The following is a 26,870-nucleotide window of genomic DNA, read 5'->3' on the forward strand; positions in this document are numbered from 1 at the left end:
CAAAGCCTAAAAACCAAATGCATGATGTTGACAGTAGCCTTAGGCAAGTCATTTTACACTTCTGGCTCATTCATTAGTTATTCAGATGTGAATGTTATTACTATGAGCAGTATGTACTACTGCACAGAGTGAGCAGAAAAGCAACAGCACTGCTCTCAAAGAAGAAAAAGGTAGAATATAGGACAAGTCTAGTCTACTTTGACACCTATGGGAAGTCCATGACACGGTCCTGGTTTCTTCATTTATGAAGAGCTGTTATCATTTGAAGAGGTACTTTGGGCTCCTTAGTCTCTACTGAAATGCCGAGCACAGGTGTTAAGCTTTATCCTGTAGTGCATTTGGCCCCTGTGCTCCCTGGGTTATCAGTAAAGTCAGGCGACTTAAATCAGTGAAGTTATCCTGTCCTCTGAAATGCCCTCAGGCTTCTCCAGTGTTCCTCTACCTGTTGTTGTCTGTTTTGGTGGTGGTAGCAGTGGTTTCCAGGAGAGCTGTTCATCACTGTTAATAATCTTGGATTCTTAATCCACTAAGGATATGATTTTTAAAGCAGCATCTTACCTAACTTAAATATGCTTTTACAGGAAAATGAATTATGTAAGCCTAGAATTTATTAAGTCTACGGGGAGTAAATGACCTTCTTTTTCACGTGGGTTTGCAAATGTCCATGCGCCTTTGAAATCAAACCTGGTCACACCGGGGTGTGCTTGGGGGCAGAATGGAGGGGGTGATGTGACAGTGAGCGGGTTTAAGCAGCCCTGCAATGTCTAATTAGCGTGGGCGAGATGAGAGCAAAGGTGCGGATGCTCAGGGGAATTACAGTGCCCCCTTCCCAGGGCTGCTGGCTCCCAGCTCTCCCTCAGGCCGGGCACACACCGGGGAGAGGGCCCAGCTGTTGGGCATGTGGCCTTCAAAGTAACCTGCTGAAATTGCCTCTCCTTATAGGGGCTGCCTGGCAGGGGCAGAGCGGTGAGCTGGGGCGTTTGCCGGGCCAGTGGTTCTCATCCCCGGCCGCGGAGAGCACGACCCGCGCAGCCCCGAGCAGCCCAGCCCCAAGCAGCCCAGCACCGAGCAGCCCAGCGCGGCTCTGCCCAGCCCCGGCCCCGCCGGTCACCGTGCGCGCGGGCCCCCGGCGGGCGGAACGGCGGCGGCGGGGCCCGCGTTGCCGCAGGGGCGCTGTGGGGACGGACCGGGCGGGCGCAGCGCCGCCATGGCCGCCCGCGTCCTGAACGTGAACGTCGGAGTGCTGGGCCACATCGACAGCGGGAAGACGGCGCTGGCGCGGGCGCTCAGCACCACCGGCTCCACCGCCGCCTTCGACCGGGCGCCGCAGAGCCGCGCGCGGGGCATCACGCTGGACTTGGGCTTCTCCTGCCTGCGCACCGCGCTGCCGCCGCAGCTGGGCCCGGGGCCCGGCGAGCTGCAGTTCACGCTGGTCGACTGCCCGGGACACGCCTCCCTCATCCGCACCATCATCGGCGGTAAGGGGGGCGCGGGGGTGGCCGCCCGGCCCGCCCCGGTGGCTGTCGCGCCTCCCGGGGGGCCCCAGCCCTCGTTGGGGTCCGCGCCCCGCGGGGCTGCGCTCGCCCGTGTCCGTGGTGGGAGCGGCGCCGCTGGGAGCCGGGGTCTCCGGCTACGCCCAGCCGAGGGAACGGGGGGTGTCAGGTTTTTCATGGGCCTTATGACTTTGCTACACTTCATCGTAGTTACTCTTCAAGCAAAGAACCAGTGCTCATAGAAAAGCACTTTGTACATGTGAGTTCTTGGGGTGCTGGTTGGATGGTCAAGTGTGCTCAGGTTTCTTACGCTTTTTAAAAAAAAGTTTTATTTATTTCGTATGGAGGCCCTATTAATGGCATTGAACGGCTCTATACATTTCTATTTTCTCACCTGTTAAAGCTGCCAGAGTTTATGTTGCCTGTAGTTGAGAGCTGTGATGTAGTTGCTGGACATGCTCGTGTTGTCTTGGAGGACCAGGGAGTTCTAACATGATAATTTTAGGCTTAGAAATAATTTCGTGGATTTTGGTAACTCTACATTTTAGTCTTCGTAGGTGGTACCGGAAGGTTAATCTGGTTTGCATTAGGACTCATTTTAAATTAGTTCACCTTGTTCTATCTCTATCTTCTATTTCTTCGAAAAAGTGTTAAGAGGTGGTTGGTGCTTGACTAAGGATGTGATGGAGTCACAGCTGCACAAGTTTAAAGTAGTCACAGGTTGATGCAACTGCAGGGATCAGCCTGCAAGGTCAGTTCCTCTGCGTTTCCTCTGCCAGTGTCTCTTTAGTGACAACTTGGTGGTAGTTTTGTAGGACAGTGTTTCTTCTTGGCTAGACTGAGGTTTAGGCTGAGTTACTTTTCATGATATATGAATTTAACCCCCTTTTGAACGGTTGTGTTATTTGTAAGTTTCGTTAGCGGTAACTGCGTTTTATTGTTTGTGCTTCTTGTGGGTAGGATAATAAATATTTACTTATCTGTCAGTTTCACCAGCAGTAAAGTGCTCTGTATCATCAACTTGTGCTTCACAGCTGCAAGGGAGGAGTGGCTGTGTGATTAATTCCAGAAAGTTGCGGTCTTGTAGTCATCTTTTGTACTTGACAATCCCTTATCATTTGTCAGTAATTGTAAGCACCTATTATCCTCTAAAGAGCAAAGTTTACTTTGGCAAATGTTTCTTGGATGTACTGAAGAGTCACTTGTAGTCAGACATTCCTTTTTGCCAGAAGCAACTAATCTCAGTGGTGTAAACTTCCTCATGAAGGGGACATGGGAAAACTTAGAAATCAGCTTTAACCAGTTTTTCAATAACTTTAACACTTATTTGAGGTCGTTGTTTGATACACAGACTTCTTATTGCTTACTGTAATTTTTATGAAGATCTTCGAAGTATTTAGTCACAGCTGTCCACATCAGCTGAATAAGTTATTCAGATTTGGTTATTGATGGGCTGTGCAGGGAGAATGAAGGCATGGACTGGATTAGATGACATGATAGAGTTTTCTTCCCAGCAAAAATAATTCTTTACAGGTGGTAATTCAGACACATAAGCGCATCAAACTCGCTTAGTTCCAGTTGTACAAGGTTATGTTTCTTATTGAAAACAGTTGATTAGTGTGACTTACTGCAATTCTGTGTGTTAAGAAAGGGTTGTAGAGAAAATGCAGTATTGTGTTAATAGTTTAAAGAATTAGGAACTTCAGTTTTCTGCTTGATAACATAGATGTATCTTGATAGTGGATGCTTTTTTTGTTTTTTACTACCAGGTTGGAAAGGTGAAACCTTGATGATAAAACCTGATCTGTGCCTGTGGGACTCTTTAGGTGCTTACAGATTTGGTGTGGTTTGGTGAAACTCAAACTGAAGTGTAGCATGTCTTGTGTAACAGGATGCATTCTTTGGTGTTCATGTGTGTTTCAATAATGCCAACTTTTTCACCACTTCAGGAATGGAAAGTGAGCCCTCCCAGATAATGATACTTGAAAAATTTAGGTTATTTTCATCTACTTCCTTGTCACTAAGCGTTAAGGGTTCACCATTCCAATCATTTTCTCTGCAACCAGGAATGCCACTACTCTTTTCTTCTTGATGGAATCTGTGATTTCCCTGTTACTGCACGTTTTCTCTATGTATGGTTTCTAAATAAGACATAAGTGCAAAGTGCTTTATCCTCCTGTGTTTATTCTGCACCTCGTATTTCCCATACCTCTTTAAATTATCACTGTTCTGAATTCAAATTCTGAGGGTAGCTACAGGTGGAAGTTAATCTGCAGAAAAACTGGAGGTAGGGTGCCTGTGGGCAAGGGAGCTGGATGTGAGGTTTTGGAAGGTGGAATGACAGCAGATGAGAGGGCTGCTTCAAACCTCTGTGTAAGTCAGGTGCATGCAGGGTTTGCAGGAGAAGCTACAGCTGTGAAAATGTTATTTTTTGAAGCTCTTTTTTCACTGCAGGTGGGATAAACTAGTTGTCTTCCCCTTGGGTGATCCCGTCTCATGGAAACACTGTCTGCTGTGGCCAGGTAGCACCAGCATTGTTCACTCAGGTCTCCCATGAGGTGAGGAGCTCAAGGGTTTCCTTCTGAGGTGTCACTTTTTGGCTCTTCTCTTCTCGAGTGCCATTTTCACCAGTGGTGTCCCAGGTTATCTCTCTTGTGTAACTGTCATCTTTTCTGTGCTCCCAGAGTGCTCTAAGGGTTAATTCCTTTGCTGTACATGGCTCATAAATCTGCTCACAGATTAAATGTTACTGTTTACCACTCTTTAACATATTTCTGTATGTAGCTAATTCCTGAAGTGGATTTTTTTCATGTCAGAATCTAGTATTACATTTTTGTCATGCTATGCCAGGTAGTGCTTGACCTTGTGAATACTTCTCAGAGTCACTCACAAGATGCTTGTTCAGGCATAATACCTTAGGATTAAATGAATGCAGAATATTTGAGCAGTAACCAAATGGAATGAAAAATGGAAGTTGTATTTCATTCTGTGTGGCTACATTTTTCTTGTGAAGCTTGTCCTTGAAAACAAAACATATCAAATGTTAAATCAAAAGTGTTTTGTTTTGGGTTGGTTTTTTTTTCTTTACCTGCATGCTGGGAATTGGAAATGTTGCAGACAGTTTCACCCAAGATATTTTGTTTAAGTTTTAACTGGAAGGTTATAGTCAAGGTTGGAATGGAATAAATAATAGTCACTTGGTGCACTACATCATGCCTTTCACTTGTGTTTAAACCCTACTGGTTTATATTCTTTTAAGGCTCTTGTGTGTCTGTGGCAGGAAGGCATTAATTTAGTGGGTAGCTGTATGGCTTGGACTGTGCTATGTATTTCTTTTTGTCTTACTCTTTCAAACAATAAGAACAGAACTCTTTAATGTAAGATAAAATTTCAGACTTTTCCTGTGCTTTAGCGGGATCTTGTCTCAAGCAATGCAACAAACCCAGTATTTACAGGCATTTGTGTCTGACTTGCTATGGAGAGCAAGCAAGCCTGGGTGACTGAACCTTAAGGGCCAATTCTTAGCTTGTCCCGAGCAGTAAGAAGCACCCACGTCAGCCTTACACTTGGTTTGTGCACTGAAGGAATGACTGCAAGACGCAGGACTGATACTTTTGTCATTCCTGCATTCTTCTGTTGCTGTAGAGATTTAGGGTGGTATTTTTGGTAAAATTTCACACTGAGATGGGGTAGTTTCTGTCACAGCATTATGGGGTTTTTTAAGCTTCTCTTCTTTTGTTAATGTTCAGATCCTTATCTTCCACAAAGCTGATGTTAATGTCATTGAAATAAAATAAGAGTTGCTTATACGTTTGTTTGTCACAGACCTGTGCACCCAGTAGGGTCTGGAATAGTTTCTCAAATGAGTTCAGCAGGAAGGGATGCCTGCTGAGAGGTTACACAAGTTAATCTGCCAGAAGAAATTCAATCCCCGTATTTCATTTTAAGACCACTTTGCGTAGCAAAGTAGTTTAAGCAGTAGCAGATTTTTTCCTTGCTGATGGTTAATTTCATGCCCTACAAAGGGTCAGCACACTAATACAGGAGAACATGATTACCTCATCCCAGCTTCCCCCACACAGGCAGCCAAGGGATACTGAGTGTTTGCTTTAGGTGAGCTGTTTTCAGCTGCCCTTTATCTGTTTGATTTCAAGATGGGTCCTCAAAAGAACTTCTAAATCAGAAAATTGTCCCTTTTTCTTTTTTTTTTTTTTTCCCCCCCCTTATGAAGTTCAAAGGACAGTGTATCCTTATAGGGTTTTAATTGGAAAGCTACTGCTTGACCCTGGTTGTCTAAACCTGGGCTGGGGGGAACTCTGACAAACTTGTAGTTTTGTAATCCTTATGCCTGTCTGAACCTTTGACCTTTTTACTTTATAACTAGAGCTTCATTGTCACCATTTGTCCCTGCAGTTCCTTTCAAAGAAAACTGCCTTGCAAGTGTCTGTTTCCACTTTGCTGCTGTGTTCGGCTAAGGAAGGGTATTAATTCATACCTGATACATTGGAGGGGCCAAGACTTTTGAACTTGCACTAGAGCTTGGGGAGGGGGAAATGAGCATAGCAAAAGCATGTCTTGCTGATGCAAATGAGTACAATGAAAACAGGCTTGGGAGATCAAGGGAAATGTGGTCTTGCTACCCGCATTCAAATTCAGTCAGACGCAGATTATTTGTAAGATTAACATATCACAAAAAACCCCCACCTTTTATCACAGATTACTTGTTTTGCTGAGTTTGTTGTAAGCTTTTAAGAGGATTTGTAAACTCGGGGTTACCTTTGCATTACTGCAGTGAAAACATACTTCTGTTGATGTGAGCTTTTGTTTGTTGAGGCCTTTGTGAAGATGTGACAGTTCTTGTTTTTTTCTAGGTGAGTGAGCGAGTAGAATTTTATAGTTGTATATGTGGATGACTTGCTGTTGAGTGCAGATGTTGAATGAAGAGAAACCTCTGGAGGGAAGAGTGTCTTGTGTTTAGTGGCTGTCATTCTGGTCAGAACAGTCACTGTAGAGGCTTGAGATCTTTGGCTGCCAGCTTGAAGTGAGAGTAACATAATAATGAACCCTGTCCTGGTGGAAAAAATTAAAACAACATACAACTCTTGGGTAGTGTAATTTCGATTCACAAACCTTGATGTAGTGGTTGATGTTATGGAAGTACTCACAGGTCAAGAGACTTCAGCTAGCACTAGTGTGAGTGTTTTCTAAAATGTATTAGACTCCTTGGGGTCATGGTGCTTGTGAATTGCTGACACTGCTTTGTATTAAAATTTCAAATAAACTTATTTCTGTAAATGAAATTGAAACTGTCTTTTTTTTCTAATCACTAGAATTTGGCTGGTGCCTGATAGTTGCCTGACAACACAAAGGAGTATTTTTATTGACATTTTAAAATGAAAGCCACCTTTTTTTTTTTTAAATTAAGGAGCTATGCGTGCAGAAAGGCAACCAGTATAAAAATTTTGTTGCATGGTCTCCACAACCTCCGAAGTGGAACTTTGTCTCCTGGATGTTGCAGTGCACAAGAGGGCAGTGTTTGCTTACAATGTAGGATCTTAGGGATAAGTACTCAGGGTAACAGGTCAGCATGGGGGGAGTGACCTCGCTGTGAATCGAAACAGAATTAAGTAGAAGATTTGGAACACAACTCTGGCTTAATTTTCTCATTCTTAAAGAAAACATCCTCTGAGTTTTAAGGAAGGTTAGTCTTATTTCGTCTATAATTTGGGTAGTGGTTTTTATACCTTAAGCAATAAAAACGTATGGGGTGTTGTTTTAAATGTGACATGAGACACAGGTAACAGGGGAAAAAAACCAACTAGTTTGATGTGGGAACCATGGAATTTAGTGTACACAGTTCCTTTATTTCCTTCCCCATTTCCCCATGTCTTTTAATAACTGGGCAAAAGCAAGCTAGTTGTGCTAAATCTGCTTTGAACCACTTCTGTGTGAAATAGGATTTGTTGTGTGAGATTGGGTAGAATGAAACTTGGTACCAGGGTACTTTGAAATAAGGTCTTGTGGAATTTTTATCTGTCTATATCATAACTTTAATGGTTCTAACTTTCTGTGTATTGCATTGCTTCTCCTTTCTGTGGGTTTTGTGAGTGGTGTGACAGTGGGACTGCTGCTGTTATTTCTGTTCTATGCCCTTGTCTGCAATTTTGACTTGAAGCTGATTTCCCTGTTAAAGTTACACATGTTCAACAACTTCCTAAACTTACACAATAACTCTTAGGTAATATTAGAGACCAAAGCAGGAGGAGTCTTCTGTTCATTTTCTGGGTCAAAAAGTTTACAAGGAGCAAGAGACCCATTGTCTCCTGATATCAGAAGTTGTAGTGAATAATCACATTCTCTTCTGCTTCTTCTTAGAATTCTGTCAGAAATGTACTGGTTTCTGTGTTCGGTTTAAAAAGTAAAAATAATTGTGCATTTCTTGTTTGGAAGGTGTGATTTATAATGGAATTCTCAACTTAAGTGTAGATTTTAACCAGGAGAGGTTTTATTTTTTGAATGTTAAATTGTGCCTTACTATTATATGACAATTTTTCTACAAAGCCTCTGAGTGGTTGTGTTTGTTTGCTTGTATACAACAAAATTATCCTGATTGACACTTTGACACAAAACCATGACAGCTTCTCAGGAAAACTTAATAACCAAGCACTGTAATGGTGCTGTTCAAGTCTGTTTGATCATTTTTCCTACTGGTTTAAAAACAGAATTTCTTTGTTCCATCATACTGTGTGCAAGCATTCATTGAATAACCACGTTTCATTTCACTTTTGCTTCATGTTTGTTCTTGCTTTAACTTACTTTGTAAGCTGTTTGGAAGAGTGGGGAAGCTTTGTTAATCAATTTTTAGATGTTTTAAAATATCAGCTAATGTAGTGAAGTATTTTAAATAACTGCATAAAATCTAGAACAACTTACTGTAAAATATGAAGCGTGTTTATAGTTAAAATTACCCTTGTCAAAATAAATTCAAAGCACATTTTTCAAAGTAGCATTTTTACTGATGATGGATATGCTTGCTTACTAAATAGTCCAATTTAGCAATTCAGTGGTCTGCTAATCGACAAACCAGCCTTATAAGGTTCTACTGTATTTGTTCTTCCTCTTGATTTAGAAGTTGTCTTCAATTAGTAGATGCTAAATAGAAGCTGAATATGTTGCTTATGTATAAACCCATTTTTAATAGCTAGTTAGCTTGATGGAGCCATGAACTGAATTTCCTTAATATATTTATTTGTTTTTTTTGTACTAGAAATAATAATACATATTTTTGTGTGGCTGTTGTAAAGTACTATTTATGAAAACCCCTAGAAAAACAAAATGCAGATAGAAAAATCGAGGTTATAATTGTGAAGCAGATGCGCAATAGATCTCACTAAGTGAGCAAACCAAACCTGCACACTGTCATTGCTACAGCCCATTAAGTGTAGTAAAAAGTTGATTTTCCTTGTGGTAGTGAGTCATTTTCTGCCTGGGAACCCTAAGGTTGGCCTGGCAAGCAGAAGAGCAAGGACAGATGTTCTGCAGTGGTGATTTCTAGCTGGGTTCTTGAACACATTGTTTTCCGTGGTTCCCAGCTCATAATAGGGTAGAGCTGAATGAGAGCTTCAGTGAAGAGACTTAAAGAGCTCATACGATAGCTGGGATTGTGGAGATACTGGGCATTCTGTGAGAAAATATTCCATGTGCTATCTGTAAAATTCAGATTAGGTAGCTGTTCTGAAGTGCTTCCTTTAAACTGTTTGCTTCCAGAAAGTGTTGCAGGCTAAGTAAATACTAATAATTCTTATTTCCCATCTCCTTATCAATTATTTTACCAAAATGTTCTTGCACAATTTATCTAATCTCTTCAAGTGAACATGCAATGGTTAGTGTTGGCTTCCAAATTGAATTACAATCTTGCTTTCAAGTTTAAGATGATTAATCCTACATTAGATTGTAATTATCAGCATTACCAGCACTAGGGGTAGTTGGGACCAGACAAACAATAATAAATATATCTATATCTATATATAAATGTTTAATGTAACAGCAGAGGGAATTGGTGAATAGTAGAAGGAGAGGAAATGGAATAGAGAGGGTAGCTTAAATAAAAATGAATAAATTGTATTCAGGAGCATCTTGGAGGTAAAAGATGATAAGGGGGAATAAAAATTGAGGTTTGAATTTTGAGATTTATTGAAGTTGATCTGGGTAAGAATCCAGGCTCGCTCACCTCATGTTCCAGAGGAGAGATGATTCATTTGGGCTTATGGTTTTGTTGAGAAACTCCTTTTTTACTTCATGTTATAGAAGAATGATGATGACTCTTTTGTCCACTGCAGAACTGTTCTTTTCTGCAGTACTGGAAAAATGAATTTAATACAGTTGCCTGTAGCACTTTCTTGTCTTTTGTGCTTACATTTTCCTTTGTTTTCTGTCTTATTTGGGATGCAGTGTACGATTGGCATATGAGAGTAGCTGGTATTCTTGGATCTCAGGAGCTCTTTTTAATTTTTAAACTTTGCCTTAATTTTTTTCAGCCAAGTTTTACCTGTCTTGCTTCCATTAAATGCATTGTAGAGCAGGTGAACATACTTTAGATATGATTCTCCTGTATATGTAAAATTTGAAGTGGTCTTTAAGAACCTGTTGGGTAAAGAAAAGCTATAGAAGTGTTTGAGAGTTGTTGATAGAACTATCCTGTCATATTAATAAGGATAGGCATGGGAAATGGGTTTTTTTTGTCATAGATGTTTATTCATGCTTACATCGACTTCGCTTATATTAAAAATAAGCCTTCCAGCAGTAATACTTTGGGGAAGAAAGTTTTCCAAAGTATGCAAAAACTGCATTTCAGAGAGAAAAACAAAATCGTAGCTTTCTTTTTTAGGATCAAGAAGAGGGGGAGGGAAACTGGTTTCCTTGTATTTGACTGTGCTGTTGGATGGAAGACAAAGCTCAGTCTCTCTTGCTGACTAATGTCATCATCAAGGCATTTTTTTCTCCCACAGAGCAATTTTGTCTCCATTGAGACCCCCACAGCCATTGGCAAGACCATGGCCTGAGATTAAATCTCACGCTTGGGTGAAATTCTAATGACTGTAATTGTTTCCTCTTTTTAAGTCTGTGGTCCCTTCATCAAAGAGTGGTGCGGAAATTATGCATTTATGTTGTAGAAAGAGAGGTCATGATTACCTGAACCTGTGGTTGACTTGGGGCGATTCTGTGTCGTGTTCTGGCAGTGCTTATCCACGCTGACATTCCAGTGTGTGAAATGATTTAGAGTGTGGCGTAGAGTGCACGTGCAAAGTACGGCTGTGGCACAGCTCGCTCCTTGCTGGCTCTGGGCTGTTGCCGTCAGGTGAGCGCGGCAGCAGCAGCGGCTCTTGAGTGTTGGTCACCTGCTAACAGGAGAGAAGAAGTAGTAAATGTGGGCTGAGGGAGGTTTCTGTGAATGATCTCTTGCAAAAGGCTTGGGACCCATCAGCAAGTGTTATTCTTAACCCTCACAGTGCTTATTGGAGGTGTTCAGCATCTTGAAGGACGGCACCAGTGTGGGTGGTGCTGGTTGTGGAGGAACGTAAGCATAGATTTGAAAAGAATTACAGACAACTTTGTGGAGGTAGATTGCCCCATCCTGTAAAATCTGAATGTACGTGTGCAGCAGCGTTGCTGTGTGATGGAATGATTCAGATAAGTATTTTGTGGTGTTTGGCTTTATTGTGCAGTTCTGTATGTACAGAATTTTGGGACTGTACTGTCCCCTAACTCTGAAGATTTATGAAAAAGAAGATGAACTGTGTGTTAAGTAGAAAACATTTTGAGTTTGTACTCTAATTTAGGAAGTGTCCTTTAAAGACATCAGAAGAACTGACCAAGACACATTTCATCAGAAAATACGGAAAATGGTTCAAATAGTACCTAATTTTAGGTGTCTAGGTTGTATTTATAGACTAAAGAAATTCCAAAGCATTGTCATTCTTAAAAGCATTCAGCAGTAGAGTCTTTCCCTGATCTCTGAAATGATGAGTGTTCAGTTTAGAGTATTAAAAAGCCTATCAACAAAAAGCAACCAAGTGTCAGCAGTGCTGTTCACTTAAGGGACTAGCTTTGGGCATTTGAAACTGAAACCTGGCCCCTGTCTGGCTATATTATGACTTCAAATAATATGATAATATGCCTAATTAAAAAATTCCTTAAAGCCTGAAAAGCAAGGTTTTTCACTGAAATGATACCTGTTTGTTTCTATATTTATAAATAAAGCAAATAATTAAAAAATGGAAATAATTGTTAATATTTGTTCTTGTGTATGGCTAAAAATTCAAAAGTCACAAGTTAGGCACCCTGACAACTTTTTTTAAGGAAGTAATTTTATTCTTTGGATTTGCTTGCTGTGTGATAGGTTTTCACCCTGTGGGAGGGGCCATCATGTGCATTTTTTTCTCTGAGTGGATTTTTCGCCTGATGAACAACTGAGATTCTCCCATTATTTCAAGTGCTGTGACAAAGTTGTGGTGCTGGTGGTGTTTGCCCATGTGTTTGTAGTTGAGCTCTTTCCTTTCTCTCTCTGGTGTGTATTGCTATATCCAGCAATGATGGTTTTTTATGTCTAAAATTGGTGTTGAACTGGAGTCTCTTGTGGGAAGCAATTCACCTGTCTGTGGTGCTGCACAGAGCTTTTAGGGGAAATTTAAAAAAAAAGTGTATTTGATTAAATTGAACTGTACCAAGCTTTGTGTAGAAAAAATAATTTTCTGCTTAAAGGAACAAAAGAGTTTTGAACTGAAGCTAAATTGTGTTTAAAAAAATCCCAAAAAACCAAAACAAGTGACTGAAAATTCAGTCTTTACAGAAAGTTTGTCTCAGATGTGTTTTCATTACTGAACTGTCTTCACTAACAAATTACATGGAGGCGGATGTTTGGGAGTACTTTCATCGTATGTCCCTAAATGTGCTTGCTTTTATTTTTAAACTTTATTTACAGTATAAAATAGTTGATTATTCTAGTAATACCCAACACTGCTTTTGTGGGGTTTAATGCTTTCTTTTTTGGCTTGTTGAAGCCAAACAAAGCAAAGTGAAGATAAATTTAGCCGTCTGTTTCTTTACTTACCCTGCACCAAGAAACCAGTGAGCCCTAAACTTACTGTGTAGAAAATGCTGGTTTTTTTAAGACTTGCACTCAAATTAATGCAGTGGATGAAAGTTATTTTGGTCACTGTACTTTGTTCTTTTTCCTTTGCATTGTAAAGAATGTATTTATTTTTGTCCCATTAAGAAAATGGTGGAGTGAAGCTAGGAAGAGAACAGATCACATAGAAAGTGATGTCAGGTTTATGGAATGTTTTGTTATGTTCTTGCATATAATTGAGTCAATCCTAGGTAAAACAAGAAATGACTAATGTGAAATTTAAATTAGTTGACAGTATCCTTTCAAGGCTTGTGTACTGTTTTAAATTTTTTTGCAGTAACTTATGAGCTCCTGTAAGAACAGTTGGAACAAAATAGTTACAAGAGTGTTTGAGGTGATAGTGTTTAATATTTATTTTAGTAGTGTATGATAGTTTCACTTTCTGTTGGAGAGCTAACAATTTTGTAGCATCTCAAGTGTACTTGTATTTACTGTTGTTGTTGGATGCTGAAAATTTTCAGGATGACACGATGAAATCATCAAAATGCACTCATTTTGAGGATGTTAGTCCATTTAGAAGCTTTATGTGAAAGAGTTACACTTTTGTCCCAGTTCCCCTTTATGCACTGTTTGTTCGGAAGTGGGATAAGTAAGTTCTGTGAATGAAAAATCTGTTTCTGCTAAGAGGATGCTGAAGTGGAGTCTGATGTTCTCTAGCAGTAACAAATTAATTTCTGGGTCAGAAGCACTGTACAGTATAGATGCAGTAAAAGCAGCCAAAGTGAGCGCAGCTGCAAGAGGCCATTTATGAGAACTTGTCATGAGAGTAGAGTTCTGTGGTTAAGTCATGATGGAAATATGGGAAGCTCGGGCATAGTCTATCGGTGGCAAATGTGATTTTGTAATAGGCCACCAAAATATCCAGCCAGTTTTTCAAAATTAAATACATTCTGGAAAAAATGTTTTTCTGCTAAGTGGTAACAATAATTGTAAAATACTTCAAATGCATGAGTTGTAATCTCTTTTTCTGTTAGCTGTGATCACCTAAAAAAACTGAGCTTTAATCACCAAGGCTGTATTCTTTCTTGGTGATTTCAGCATTTCATTAAGGAGTGATTAGTACTCTTCAATTATGCATTCATTTATCTTAGTGATGCATTTACAGTTAGAGATAGTGTTGGTTTATTGAATTTGGCTGATGCCAAGCAGTTTCAGCAGATTTTTTTTCTTGCCATGTAAGAACACGAAAGAAAGTAGTAGAGAGGGCTTTATAGCCTTGGCATCATTTTAAATGATAATCTATTCTGATTTTTATGAAAAAAAGAAAAAAAACAAGGCTTGATTTTGGGATTTTTGTTTATTTGGTTTTTTTTTTGTTGTTTTCTTTTTCACACCGCTTTGGACTTCTAGAATTCCTTTCTGAAGTCCATCTGCAAAGGCTTTGTCTGCTGAACATCAATGGTTCATGGTGTGCCTCTTTCAGGTATGGGGGAATAAGCTCTGTAGCAGGCTGCTCTGGAAGCTTGTACTTGGAATAGATTTTTCTCTATGTTCATAAGCTGGCAGTTCCAGATATGAGTTAAAAGATCTTATTTACCTAAAGGGATGTCAAGGAAGAAGGAGAAGAGGAGGGACAACGTAGTGTGAAATGGGATTGAAAACCAATTTCTTGATGTTTATATGGTGTCCTTCCCTGTATGAATAAGAGGGAGAAGAAAAGGATCTCGACTTTCAAAAACTGCCCTTGTTTGTTTTGTATCATAACTGGGGTTAAATTGAAGTGGGCACTGTTGGGCTGAGAGTTACGGTGGTTTGTGGAGGGAGTTGGGTTGCTGATAACCCACATTGCTTCACTTCTGTTTGTTTCATGTTTTCTGTTTACATGTTTTAAAGTTATCTGATCGGTTTGCTTCCAGATTTAACAGTATCCAAGCCTGAGTTCCAGCTTATTAACAGAGCTGCAGTGAAATAGGCTTCTCTGCCTGCCCAGTGCTTCTGCAGAGGGAAGAGATTGTTGCTGCTCTCTTGGGACTGAAAACTTCAAAGCTTTCATTTTGCTGGTAAAGCCCTTCCTAAAACTTGTGTACTTTGAGATGTTGTGATTCAATTTTCCATGGACCAACAGAATCTAGGTCCCAGAGACAGGCAAATCTTCTCATTGTACGCTGAATTCTTGTTTTTCTGAGTAACAGGAAGCATGAGGTATGCTTAAAACATGGGAACTACGGATGAGAAAACTGTTTTAAAACCTTTTTTCCCCTCTTGTGGTGTCTCAGGTCACTCCCCAGGCCCAATGTATACCTTGCTTTTAACAGGACCCTTGAGGTAAAAAGCATGTAAATGGATGCCGTTATTACTTTATTAAGGGAAGAAAAAAATTAAGTATCCATTTCTATGGCTATTTGATTTTTTTTTCTTCCGTGTATACCAGTTATTAGACTATTTCATTTTATGTACCTACATACCTTTTTCCCTCTTCATATGCTTTATTTCAATGTTATATTTTTGCAAAATGGCAAGATAATTTTTTCCTCAAAAGCAAATTAACTATGACATTTTAAACATAATTAATAAAAATAATTTATTGGAAGTACTTTAAGGAAATCTTCTAACAAAATTTAATTTAAGTCTATAGTAAATTGTCAGTAAGAATATACTTAATAAAGTTCCATTGTATTTCTCTTCCGTTACTATTATACGATTCTTCAACAGCAGTTGTCTCCATCATTTGATGTGAAGGCCAAACTGGTTAGATAACAAATGAAGTATATTTATTTAAGTTCATTTGAAATTAAATTCTCATTCTGAGTTTTCCATCCCTTGTTCTGTAATTCTAGTTCTTACTGTCAGGAAGTTCAATTTAGAATCTATTGTGCTCTCTGAGTCTACAAGATATGAATGGGAAACAAGACCTAACAAAATGTGAAAAGCAATAATGAAAAATACAAAAAAGGCTCGTACAAGGCAAAAGCATCCCGGAAGGGGTTTTGTAGAAGAGGGAAGTGTGTAATCTTTAAATATTCTTTGTATACTTTGATATACTTTTGATCCTGTTTTGTATTCATGCTTAGAAATTTTTTCTCTCAGTCACAGAGGTTAGATTGGCAAGGGCAGATGACATTACTGGACTTCTGGGCACTTCTTTTCTAGAACCCCATCCAAGCTAGAGAGTGATGGCTCAGTGCCTGCACTTGCTACTCTTTGGATTTTTGCTGGGACTGGTGTTCTCTTGAAATGTGCAGTTAAATGCAAATTTACTGTTACAGCTTTGGAGTAGCAGCAGTAGTGCTTTGCACTCCATGTTATTTTCTTATTTATCCAGGATTCTTGCTTGTTGCTTATTTCCAGTGAATAACTTGAGCAGTGCCAGCATTCCTGAGAGCTGGTCATATGAGCCTGGCAGAGCAATGTGTATTCTGAGCAGACTTTGTTTTCTGTAGGCTTTCTTCCCACTTCCCTGGGGATGCTGTCAGCTTTTGTTTTAGCTTGAAAATTTAAATTTCGATTTGTGAGAAAAAAGTGGTTTTTAATCATCAAATGAAACAGGAGGGTGGGTGTAGGATGCAGAACTGGGAGACCTGCTGTACTTCGCTTATGATGATCCTCCTTTGTCACGGTTCTGTTCTCTTTGAAGGTTTTGAACTTGAGTGATGTTTTGTTTAACCCACAGGTGTTAGTGCTCACAAACTTAGCTTACACAAACTGCCACTACTGCTTGTAAAATGCTTGTAGCTTTGTGTCAACACTTGTATTTTATTCAGTTGTTCACTCATCCTAGAGAAAATGCTGGAAGGACTTGCTCTGAATTATACTGAAATATCTATGATTAGATAATCATGTTCTGGTTTATATAGTGTTTGAGCTGTCTTATGAAATTTCTGTGTAGGGTTGTGCTGAACAACTTTGCTTTTGGAAATTCTTCAAAATATGTAATTGAAAACTTTTTTCCTTTATTTATGAGGGCTTTTGGAGATAAAGGGCCTGGTTTTCTATGTTGATGGTTTCTATATGTTCACGTCACAAGATCTATGCTTTTCTAAGTATAAAACTTGAAGCAATAACATAACATGGTTGTGTCACAGATTAAAGTACTTTCATTATTTTAGGGAGCAATGGCTCTAAATTTAGTCTGTGAGCTTTCTAAACCTAGGGCCTTGTTTTGTGTTTATCTGTGAAGTGCCATGCACACTTGCAGCATTGTAGAAGTACCAGTTCAGTGCCCAGCTGGGTGTTCTAAATCCATGTAGCCTTGTAGGAATGAACTCAGTAAGGGAGACTGCAGGATTAAGGTCCAAACCAATATGAAGTCAGACCAGGTCTGTATTTTGCTCCTTGGCTGTAAAACTTCATTCACATGAATATCTAATTTTAAACAATAAAGTATATAATTCAAAGCACTTAAAATATTTATTTTTAAACTAATACTTTAGCAGTGAAATTTGGAATATCTTTACGGCACTCACTCTGCTGTAAAATTTTTTTTAAGAAGTCATCTGGCTATAAATCTTGATAACTTAGATTTTTCACCTTGCCTCCTATTAGTACTTTGGAAAACATTTACTCAGGCATTGCTACTGTCTCTTATCTCTGTGTGGTTATAGATCATTAAATTCCACCCCCTCTTAACACAGTATAAATTCTAATCTTGGCAAGTATTGTACCTAGTTTTATTTAGTAATTAAACTTTGTACAGCTTTCCTCCTTTACGGTGAGCATCACCTTTTATATTTTAGTGGAGTTTTATTAATTATATGGAGAATGTAATAATGTGAACCACAAATGCCATACACCCTGCAATTTCTGGAGTGCTTTGTGGTGTTGGCAATTTAGATAGCATATCCACATGATATAGTTTGTTTTGTCCTGAAGTACTGGGATGGGAGATTTACATGGCTGTTGACCCCTTAGGACTGCTCTGAAATGAGGTGTGTATCTTGTGCAATCCTAGTCAGCAAAAATTTAAATAAAAATAAATACACTGTCAGAAGCCCTTGTGCTGCCCTGGCAGGAGGTATGAAATAGTACCATGTGCTCGATAATGGCCTCCTCGGAGAAGGGTCTCTGGCACAATGTGATGTGACTTAGTGGAATGACAAACTATGCAAAATGCTTGCTATTGTCATGTTTAGGTAGTGAATTGTTAGGCAGGGCCTGATGTCTGCCATGGACTGAGGGCCAGAGAACTAAATACAAAATAAATCTTTAATGAAATTTGAGTGGTGAATCCAATTTAAGACAAACAGAAGTTACAGCCTTTGTGCACAAACACTGAAAACTCAGAGTGAACTGCGAAGAAACTAACAGATCACTGCTTTGACTTTGGTTTTCAAGTGGTGAGTTTGTGGTGATTTTTGCATATAAAAACTTCCCTTGGTAGTTCAGTATAAAGTCTTAAAACCTTAGCCAGAACAATTTAATGGTAGCATTAACTCTGCAGCTACCCTTACGCTGAAATTTGTAAATTAGCAAAGCACCTAATACTTAGCATGGGCAAGTCAGGATAACTGTCTGCTGCCTAGAATGTGTCCAGAAAAATTAGTTTTCCAAAGTATTGCTGGTTACTGTGGCCCTAATTATCTGTGCACACTGCACAGAATGAAAATAATCTATTTCTCAGAACTGTCATGTTTAATATGTTTGGGACTGATTTGTTTGATATTTCTTTCTGCATGCTGTACTGCTGCACCGGTGTAGTAATGTGGGTGCTTGAAATTAAAGCTTGACATAGAAACTGAGATTGTTTGCAGGGTGTCTTTCTTGAGAACAAGCTTACCTTTTCTACATGAATCTGTTTTTCATCCTTGATCCCAATACTGTTCTTGTAAAGATTATAATTGTTGTCGGTGTTTGGAGATGGTGAAGGTTTGGAAGTTAGAGTGTTAGTGTTATAGAAGTCTCACAGAATTTTGGATCATGACGTTGAATTAATTTCCCAGTTCGCATGTGTATGGAGTTGTATGTTGAAATATATGACACAAGAAGTAACATAATTGTTCTCTCTTTGTGTTTCTGTTTGGTTATGTTCTGCAGCAGGAATACAAACACAACTTTTTTCTTCATTACTGTCACAGAAATCAAGAAACTTGCATCAAAATTGGGGTTCACTGTGCTCCAATGTACAGAAGACTCTAAGGCAAAATGTAATATAGTCCTGATAACTTGAGGTAGTTGTCTTCCAACTTCCCACTAGGTAGTAGTAACTCTTCTACTCGTTCTACATTGACCTGTTTAAGAGAAGCAAAGCTGTGGTTGAGTGTATGAAAGAGATATATGTAAGAGATTTTAACTGAAATAGGCATGTTTATTGCTGTTAGTTGTAGGGGACTGTACCCTCTCCTCCAGTGTCCAGATCAGTGTCCAGATCCAGTGTCTTCTTTGTTCCTTGTTACCCCGTCCATTTGATTCTCAGTTGTTGTGAGATTTGCCCTTTCTTGATTGACAAATTTTCTAACTCCCTCCATAGCATTCTGTCAATGCAGGTGATGACTTGGTTTTGTAGCCATGGTGTCACTCTGCAGCTGGGCACCACGTCTGTGTTTTGGGCAAGCTGTCCTGACTCCTGGTCGGAGCTGGGGCTCTCTTTGAGAGGAACTTCTTGACCCTTTGTACTTTGTACAGTATGCGCCTCGCAGGCGGACTCTGGAGCCGTTGTCTGGAATGCGTGTCTAACGCATTCCACTCGGACCTCAGTTCCATTCCATAATGTTAGCTTTAATTGGCTGGTTCTAAACTTTCATGTACAATTTGGTTGTACACGGTAAATTACCACCCTCTTTGCCTTTTCCTAGGAGCACGAAAGTAGAATCCAGGCTCTGCTTTCCTGTGCTGCCTTTTGGTATTGCCCTTGAGCTCTTTTAGGGACAGCACTGGTGGGTAGTCTTTTTCAGAGGACAGGCTTATTTTCTGGTGGTTTCTTTTTTTTACCTCTAATCTTCCAAAGACTGTACCTTTTAAACATTGTGTTGTATTTTTGAACCGAATTCTGCATTTGAAAGTTTAAAAAGAATTAATACTTCTAGCCCAAAGAAGTATCTCCAATTTAGTAACTGTTGCCTAACTCTTAGTGTGGCTAGATAGCCAGTGTGTTCTCCAAGTGATTTTTCTTTTCTTTTAAATATTCCTATATTTTAATTTTAGTTACTTTGTTTGAGTGCATGAGAACTTCAGGGCAACATCAGTGGTATAACCAAGGCTGGTCTTTACTATGTAAGAATGCCTTTGTAGGTGCTTCTGAAGTGTCAGAATGTGTAGTGTGGGCAGAATGAGAGTCTGTTATTATACAGGTTTCATCTAGGCTTAAATGCTTGATCAGAGCATCAGCAAAAGTTATTTTTGAGAAAGAGGGGTAGTTGAGTTACATGAGGAAAAAAAATTTGCAGTGCTGCATACAAAACAAATTTTGCAGTTCAAGCTCAAAACAGTGATGAGTCTCTTGTTCATACTTGGTATGAATGAGGTAAAACAAAGCCTGCCTTTATCCTCCACATCAGGCTTATGAGCTCATGTTTCGGCTTTTCCCTTCCCCTCCCTTTCTGACATGGACTCTGTCTTTTTTTTTTTCTTTGCTAAACAGACAGTAACTCTCCACAATATTTTTAATCTCAACAAGACATCCAGTGGCTGATGATGCAAAAGTGTTGCATCAACAAAGAGGGGATGATAGCTGGAGCATTCCAGGTCTGACATTTTTGGCTGAGGAGTTGTGTATTTGTGGCCACTGATTTCTCCCGGCACAGCATGCTTGCTTTGGGCAGGAGAGTACTTTTCACTGACTCCTGTTGTGTGCCTCCCTGCTCCTTATTTTAGGCTTCCCCAAGAAGTTATGACTGGGAGTTTCATGGTTTTAGATGAAAGAGCCTGTTGTCTTGCTGAATTATCTCCTTTCTGTCTATATTTAAAGCAAAGTTGGCAGGTAAAAAAAAATGCAGTAAAACAAAAGCTCTCTTATGGTAACATCTGAGGCTAGATTAGAATAAAACTGAAAGAATGATTTAATATTTTTTGTTTACGTATGTTTGTTGAGGCTGCTTGTTTACCTGTGGTTCATTGGCACCCAGCAGTGGAACTGTCCTCATTGCATTGACCTTAAGATGGGTTCCTGGGCACTGGTGGGATCTAACCCGAAAAAATTTTTCCACTGAAATAGATCATGATAAGTATTAGATTATTTGGATTAGAAAAATTAGTATTATGGAATTTAAAAATAATACACATTTATCATCATCGATACTGAATAGCCATGTAGTGTGCAAGTGCTTGTACTCCTAAATTTTTGAGAGAAAAATTACTTTAAAACCTAAAAGAAATATTTGCAATTTTTTCATGCTGTAGTGCAATATTTTAAACTAATGGCATTTTTTATTGACTGAAGTGAACCCAGCTCATGAAACTTTTCATTCACTAAAAGTATTGCTGATGCTTTTAAAAAGTAAGGACTTAAGAACTTCCTCATGACAGCTAAACTTCTTGAAACCATATAAAAATCTGCTTATACCATAATTCAGCCTTGCAGCACTGGTTTTATTGTGTGAAGAACCTATCAGAATTAGATTTATAAGCTCGTTGTTCCCTAGATGTGCCTGTTTGTTATGTACGACTGTTCTTGTTCATAGTCTGTGTTCCTTCACAGCATAAAACCTTCAGCCATCTCTACAGCTGTGCCTTACACTGTTTCCATCAGGTAATACTTCCAGTCATGAAGTTTTCCCCAATTTAATAAAGGTAAGGTGGGATAATTTGTTGTTTGCTACCTAAAAGCATCATTAACCATTGCAAGAGGGGAAATTAGGGCATGGGTTTGGTGTCTTTTTTTTTTTTTTTTTTTTTTTTTTTTTTTTGCAAATCTTATTTTTGATGCAAAGGCAGTTCTGTCGCCAGCCAGTCCAGCATGCGGAGACTCTCCCCCCTGCCATAAAACAATGAGCACATTCAGGCACAACTCGTGTTTTCAGTTATTAAAAAACGGAGCCGTCTGTCTCTGCCTGTGACTTTAATCTTTAAGCCTTTATTCCCTGTACCCCACCCCCTCTTTCTTTCCCCAACCTTTTGTTTGTGAAGTGCAGAGCTACAGGATATGTGGGCCTGGAGTTTCTGAATGTATTGTACATTCCCCTGGCAATTACAGATGTTTATAACCCTGACTGATGTTATTTCAGTATTGTGGAGGGTGAAGAGAAAATTAAAGAATGCGTTTTTCATTGCCCCTAGCAATCTTCAATTTTATTTTGTTTTTGAGGACAGCAGAGAAGAAAAAAAAAAAAAGCAAAATGTAAACTGTTAATTTTAAAAAAAAAAAAAAAAAATCTTGTTTCACATTCTCAGATGAAGCACATCTGAGACCTGTGCAGGAATATTCCCATACTCTACCATAACTCTTCTGTTAGGACAGTGTGTTGCATACAGTGTTGTAAAAAGCATAATAGGACTGGATTTTAATACAAAACAAGCTCCTTTAGTGCAGGGTGCAAGACATTTGCTTACTTTATTTCAAAGACAGAGACAAGGTAGCTTAGGGCTTGCAACAATTTAAGAGCAGAATCACATAATTTTTTTTCAGCTTGGTATGGAACACTTTATTTTTTTTGCAGAATAATGATTTAGAATCTGATGAATTGGAGTTTTACTTGTGGACTTGATGACTTGGTGACAGAATTGTTTAAGAAAATTTATTTTTGTCAGTCTTGTAGAAACATGCTCTTGATCTGTATAAGGTTTTAAATCAATTTATTACTGGTGGTGGTTGAGGTATCTAAAGCTGCAGGTGCACTACAAGATTAATGTCCTTGAATTGACAGAGGGGTGGAGAGAAGAGAATCCTGTAGCAAATCTCTGATCAAGGTGATAACTTGTGTGTTTCTTGGGGATTCCAGTGCATTTCATGATTTTCAGAGTAGTTGGCCTAAAACATTGAATTTAAGTAGAGAAAAGTTTATTGGAGTCAAGAATTTCAAGGTGGTTCAGCAGTATCTCTCAGGTACAACTTTCATATCTATACTCGTTTTCAGCTGCATGCAAACTGCTGTTTATAGGTTTTGGAAGTTTGGAGTTGCATATCTAAATGTATATTCAGGTCTGTCTACCTGTGTGATGGTCCTTATCTCCAATGACTGCTGCATGGAACTTTTCCTTAGACTGATCTTTCAAAGATACAGCAGAAGAGTGAACAAGAATTTACAGTGAGATATCCTTTGGCTAGGACTTGAAGAAGTTAACACAAAGATAGCAAAAAAGTCTCCTTGACATCTAATATTAAACTGATTAAAACATGCTTGAAGAAATTCTAACAGATGTTCCAAGATGTTTGTAATTCAGTAATTCTCCAAAGCACCCAGAGGGAGGCAATAGATGCCCTGTAGTAACAGTTCTCCAGTCCTCTGGGAAGGAAAAAAATGAACTTGTTGGTCATTAAGCATAGCACATTCTTTTTATCCTGAGATAATCAAGTACTGAAGTTGTGTATTGCTTGTGTAAGGATTTCTGAGATGTGCTGGTTCTCTTTGTGTTACAACATGGGGGCATGGATGTGATCGAATCCTAGATATGCTAATGGAAAGATACCATCTTGTACAAATGTTAAAAGAGCTTGAAAAGTTGAAGAGCTGAGTGTGAAATAGTACTGATAGAGGGTAGAATTTATAGAAACGTTGTAGTTATTGTTCATGAGTCTGGTTTTGCCCCCTCTGAGTCCAGTACGGGGCCTGTATGTTATAGTAGATTCAAATATGGATAGAAATATGAACAGATTGGTTAGGAAACATTTCAGTTGGTCTGTTCTTGGAAATCAGCGTGTTAAATTGTCTGAAAAGCTAATACAGGAGTTCACTTACTGAAACAGCTCACTGCTTTGAAGGAAAATACGTGCACTGGTGGCTGTTTATGTGCATCTCTCCCTGAAACAATCTTGGAAAATATATAGAGTTATTCCAGTAATTTTTGTACTGCTTTTCTCTTTCCGGTATGAACCTGATTTTGTATGACTTGTCATTTGTAGTAAAAGGCATACTGGTATAGGCTGCTGTCGGCTCTGGCCTGAGGATCCTGTAGTATCAGGGAGGTAGCAGGAATTCCCATGGTTGTAGGTACTACAGAGGCTTTCACTCGATATTTGTCTCCACACTCTAGTTAGTGGAGAAACCTCAGGTGCAGCATTCTTGAAGCTGGGAATAGTCTGTTTCTGTGTGGTGTGAACTGAGTAATGAGAGATGGAGCAGAAGGCTCCACATGTGTGGAAGTCGATCAGAACTGGGGATGGGCTCATGTCCTCATTGGTGCAGGTTCAGTGCCTTTGCAGTTCTTCCAGAGGTTTGATTCTTTTTATACCTCTAAGCCACTGTTTTCTCTTTCAGGTCTTGGAAATAGCTTCAAAGATAGTGTCTGTAATCTTTGAAAGATGCAAAGGACAGAATGGTCATACTTGGAGTTATATTTTTTGCAATGTATTTAACATTATCACATGCAAGTATAATTACTTTTTTTTCTTGAAACTTGGCAGGAGATCTTGTAGAGAGCAAACATAAAGCTGATACGGGTCAAGACTATAAAAAGGATATTTTTTTTGTTCTTGGTCCTCTGACCTGTTTGCTTTTCAGTGTTTATAGTAAAGACTTTATGGACCATCAGGGACCATTTATGGTCACTATATAAGGCCCAAGTGTAATGTTACCTTACATTTAACTCTTCAGAGCAGTGCAAAAACACACGTGGCATTGATACCAAAACAAAATACCTCTGAATAACAAGTCTGAAACTTGACCTAATCACTCATTAGGCTCCTAGGAAAGCTTACTAGAACCCTGAGCACACAATATCGTCTGAGGAGGTCAAAGCAGGGTTTTACAAGTATCCATTTTTTTCTACTTTGCACCTTTTCTCCTGAAGCATGAATGTCAAGTGTTGATTTATTACACAACTTACTGTCACATTGTTTCAGAAACCTTGTTTTGTGAACTAAAAAACTCCAGCCAGAAGGAGCAGGGCACTTCATTGCAAATTTCTAAGTTTGGGTTTGATATGAGTTGGTGGAATTACAGGTGCCATTTTTGTATGAGGTTGGGAACCTAGAAACTTGACATGACTGTTTCTTGTTGAAATAGTTTATAACCTGAATTCCAAAATACGAAACTGAACTTTTTTCCTTTTTTCTGCTAGGTGTAATATAGGCAGGTAGTGCAAAAAAAAAAAAAAAAACAAACAAACAAAAAACCCCTGGACAAACCAGGTTTACAACATGGATAGTAATAACTCAGTTGGTTTCTTCTGTGCTTTCTTTTGCTTTCAAGTGTATGAAATTTTTTTTTTTTTTTTACTGTATGCCCCGATTGTACTTCAAGGCTGATGAGCTGTATAGTGACATTCAGTCTAAAATGCTAAGTAACTGCACTGTAGTTTTGTGCAGTATCCTAAACATTTAACTTCTCAGCTTTTACTGGTGTCTGTATTTGCATATACATATATATGAATGACACTTTAAAAAGTTAATGTTTGCTAACTAATTCACAATTTATGCACTTTCGACTTCAAGCCAAGAAAGAAATTAATGCAGCTGAAATACCATGGTGTTGTGTAACTCAGCAAATGCTACCTTTTTTTGTAGCAGTCATCTGTGTCTACTCAGAATGATTGTTGCTCTTCCAAGATATGTAGGCTTTCTTGAATTGTACCATAGTTAATGTTTTCAACATTAAAATAAGTAGAGGTCTGTTTTGGACTCTGTCCAGTTTGTGCCCTGTCAATATAGAAATTCAGATCTAGTAATAGGTAATATTACAGAAAAGGACTTTTGTGCATATGGAAGAAGGATGACGTCTTCTCTCATATGGTACTTTACCTCCATTTTTACACATGCTATGTATTACATGGCACTTCTTGTTACAAGGCAAGGATTGTTTGCTTTGCTCTCCCCTCATTGTCTATAGGATTTTCATTTGGGGTGATTTTCTGGTTTTCAACAGAAATATTTATTTAAAGAACAGGAATTTAAATGCCAGACCCTAGTAGTCACTCATGTGGTTTGTTACCTTTTCTTTGGAAATAGTCAAAATGAATGTTTTATAGGGACAAACAAGAAAGTCAGTGATGGAATAAAGTGTCCCTTTCTTTAAGTTTCATCTTAATACTCCTTACACGGGATAAAATCATAAATGTTTTATTAAAAAATGAAGTTTCATCTAGCTGGATGTAGCTTTAAAAATCTTAATGTATAAAGCTGTATTTTTATTTGTCTAAAGACAGATGCTATTTAGCAGCACTAAGTTTAAGTTGTGCTACTTAAAATTACATAATTGATTGTGCTCTTTTATTGGAGGTGTTTTATTTCCCATCTTTCACTCAACTTCATTTGTGTTTGTCACTGTGTGCTGTTAACATGGATTTTTTTCTTTGTAAGTGAAGTTGTATGTGAAGGACCTGAGTGCATTTGTCTTGTTTCCTTTTTTGAAGCTACCTCAAGATTCCTTCTCCAGAAAGTGACCAGATCTAAACGCAGGATTTTATTTCAATATTACGTTGGATATAGGTCAAGTCTAGTACTTTGCCTTTTTTTGCTGCTTTTAAACGTAAAACAATTTTGCATTGAACAGCATATAATGACTGTATCTTTTCAGAATTTTCTGAGGTAATAGCACTAGTTTTGTGTATATACACATGTACTTGAGTTTCTTTCAGTTCTTCCTAACAAGATGTGGACTGTTTATTCAGCTTTAAGTTTCTCTGTAGTTCCTCAGGCTGCTGTTCAATGAACCTCTTGGCCTGCAGCAGCATCCTGTCCCTAGAAACAGGAGGTTTGCTTTGCTTTTTCCCATTTTCTCTTGGCAGCTCTTGGATCTTTGGTCCTGCTGCCTCCCTTGTGCCGGCTCTGGCTCTCCCTGCAGCAGCTGGGCCACCTCGCCAGTCTCAGGGAGAGCTCTCCGCTGTGGCTGGATTGAGCCGACTGGTCTGAGCTTCAACTTTGCCTTTCATCAGACCCTCCATGAACTGTGGGAGGCCTAAATAAACACAGTGCTGGGGAAGCAAAGCTGGGAGCAGGAACTTCCCAGCTCAAGGAGCTACAGCCTCCATGACCAGGTGCCAGAGCCTTTTCACTGCTCTGCTTCAGTGACAATTGCTTCTAGATCGCTGCCTATGTACAGGTAGTGATGTAGATCAGCACAGTAACAAAATAGTGTGTGATTGCCCTGGCTTGAAACCACATGGGGAAAAATGCCTTTTTCCCTTGCATGTTTTGTCTTTACCATGGAAGTGAAGGATATTAG

General features: G+C 39.1%; 1 protein-coding gene across 2 annotated transcripts in view; it reads left to right on the forward strand.

Annotated features, from left to right (window-relative positions):
- The first annotated feature begins 1,181 nt into the window (after positions 1–1,181).
- EEFSEC (eukaryotic elongation factor, selenocysteine-tRNA specific) overlaps positions 1,182–26,870 on the forward strand; it is a 124,578-nt gene continuing 98,889 nt past the window's right edge. Inside the window, exon 1 of one of the 2 annotated variants that reach the window (XM_048315533.1) lies at positions 1,182–1,478. In XM_048315533.1, coding sequence (XP_048171490.1) covers positions 1,208–1,478 — 271 coding nt within the window. In that variant the 5' untranslated portion in view covers positions 1,182–1,207. Of the gene's footprint in view, positions 1,479–14,580; positions 14,682–26,870 lie in introns of those variants that run through there. The other variant, XM_048315534.1, reaches the window with a different exon arrangement.

This window comes from Corvus hawaiiensis, chromosome 11 (assembly GCF_020740725.1).
Source record: "Corvus hawaiiensis isolate bCorHaw1 chromosome 11, bCorHaw1.pri.cur, whole genome shotgun sequence".
Lineage (NCBI taxonomy): Eukaryota > Metazoa > Chordata > Aves > Passeriformes > Corvidae > Corvus > Corvus hawaiiensis.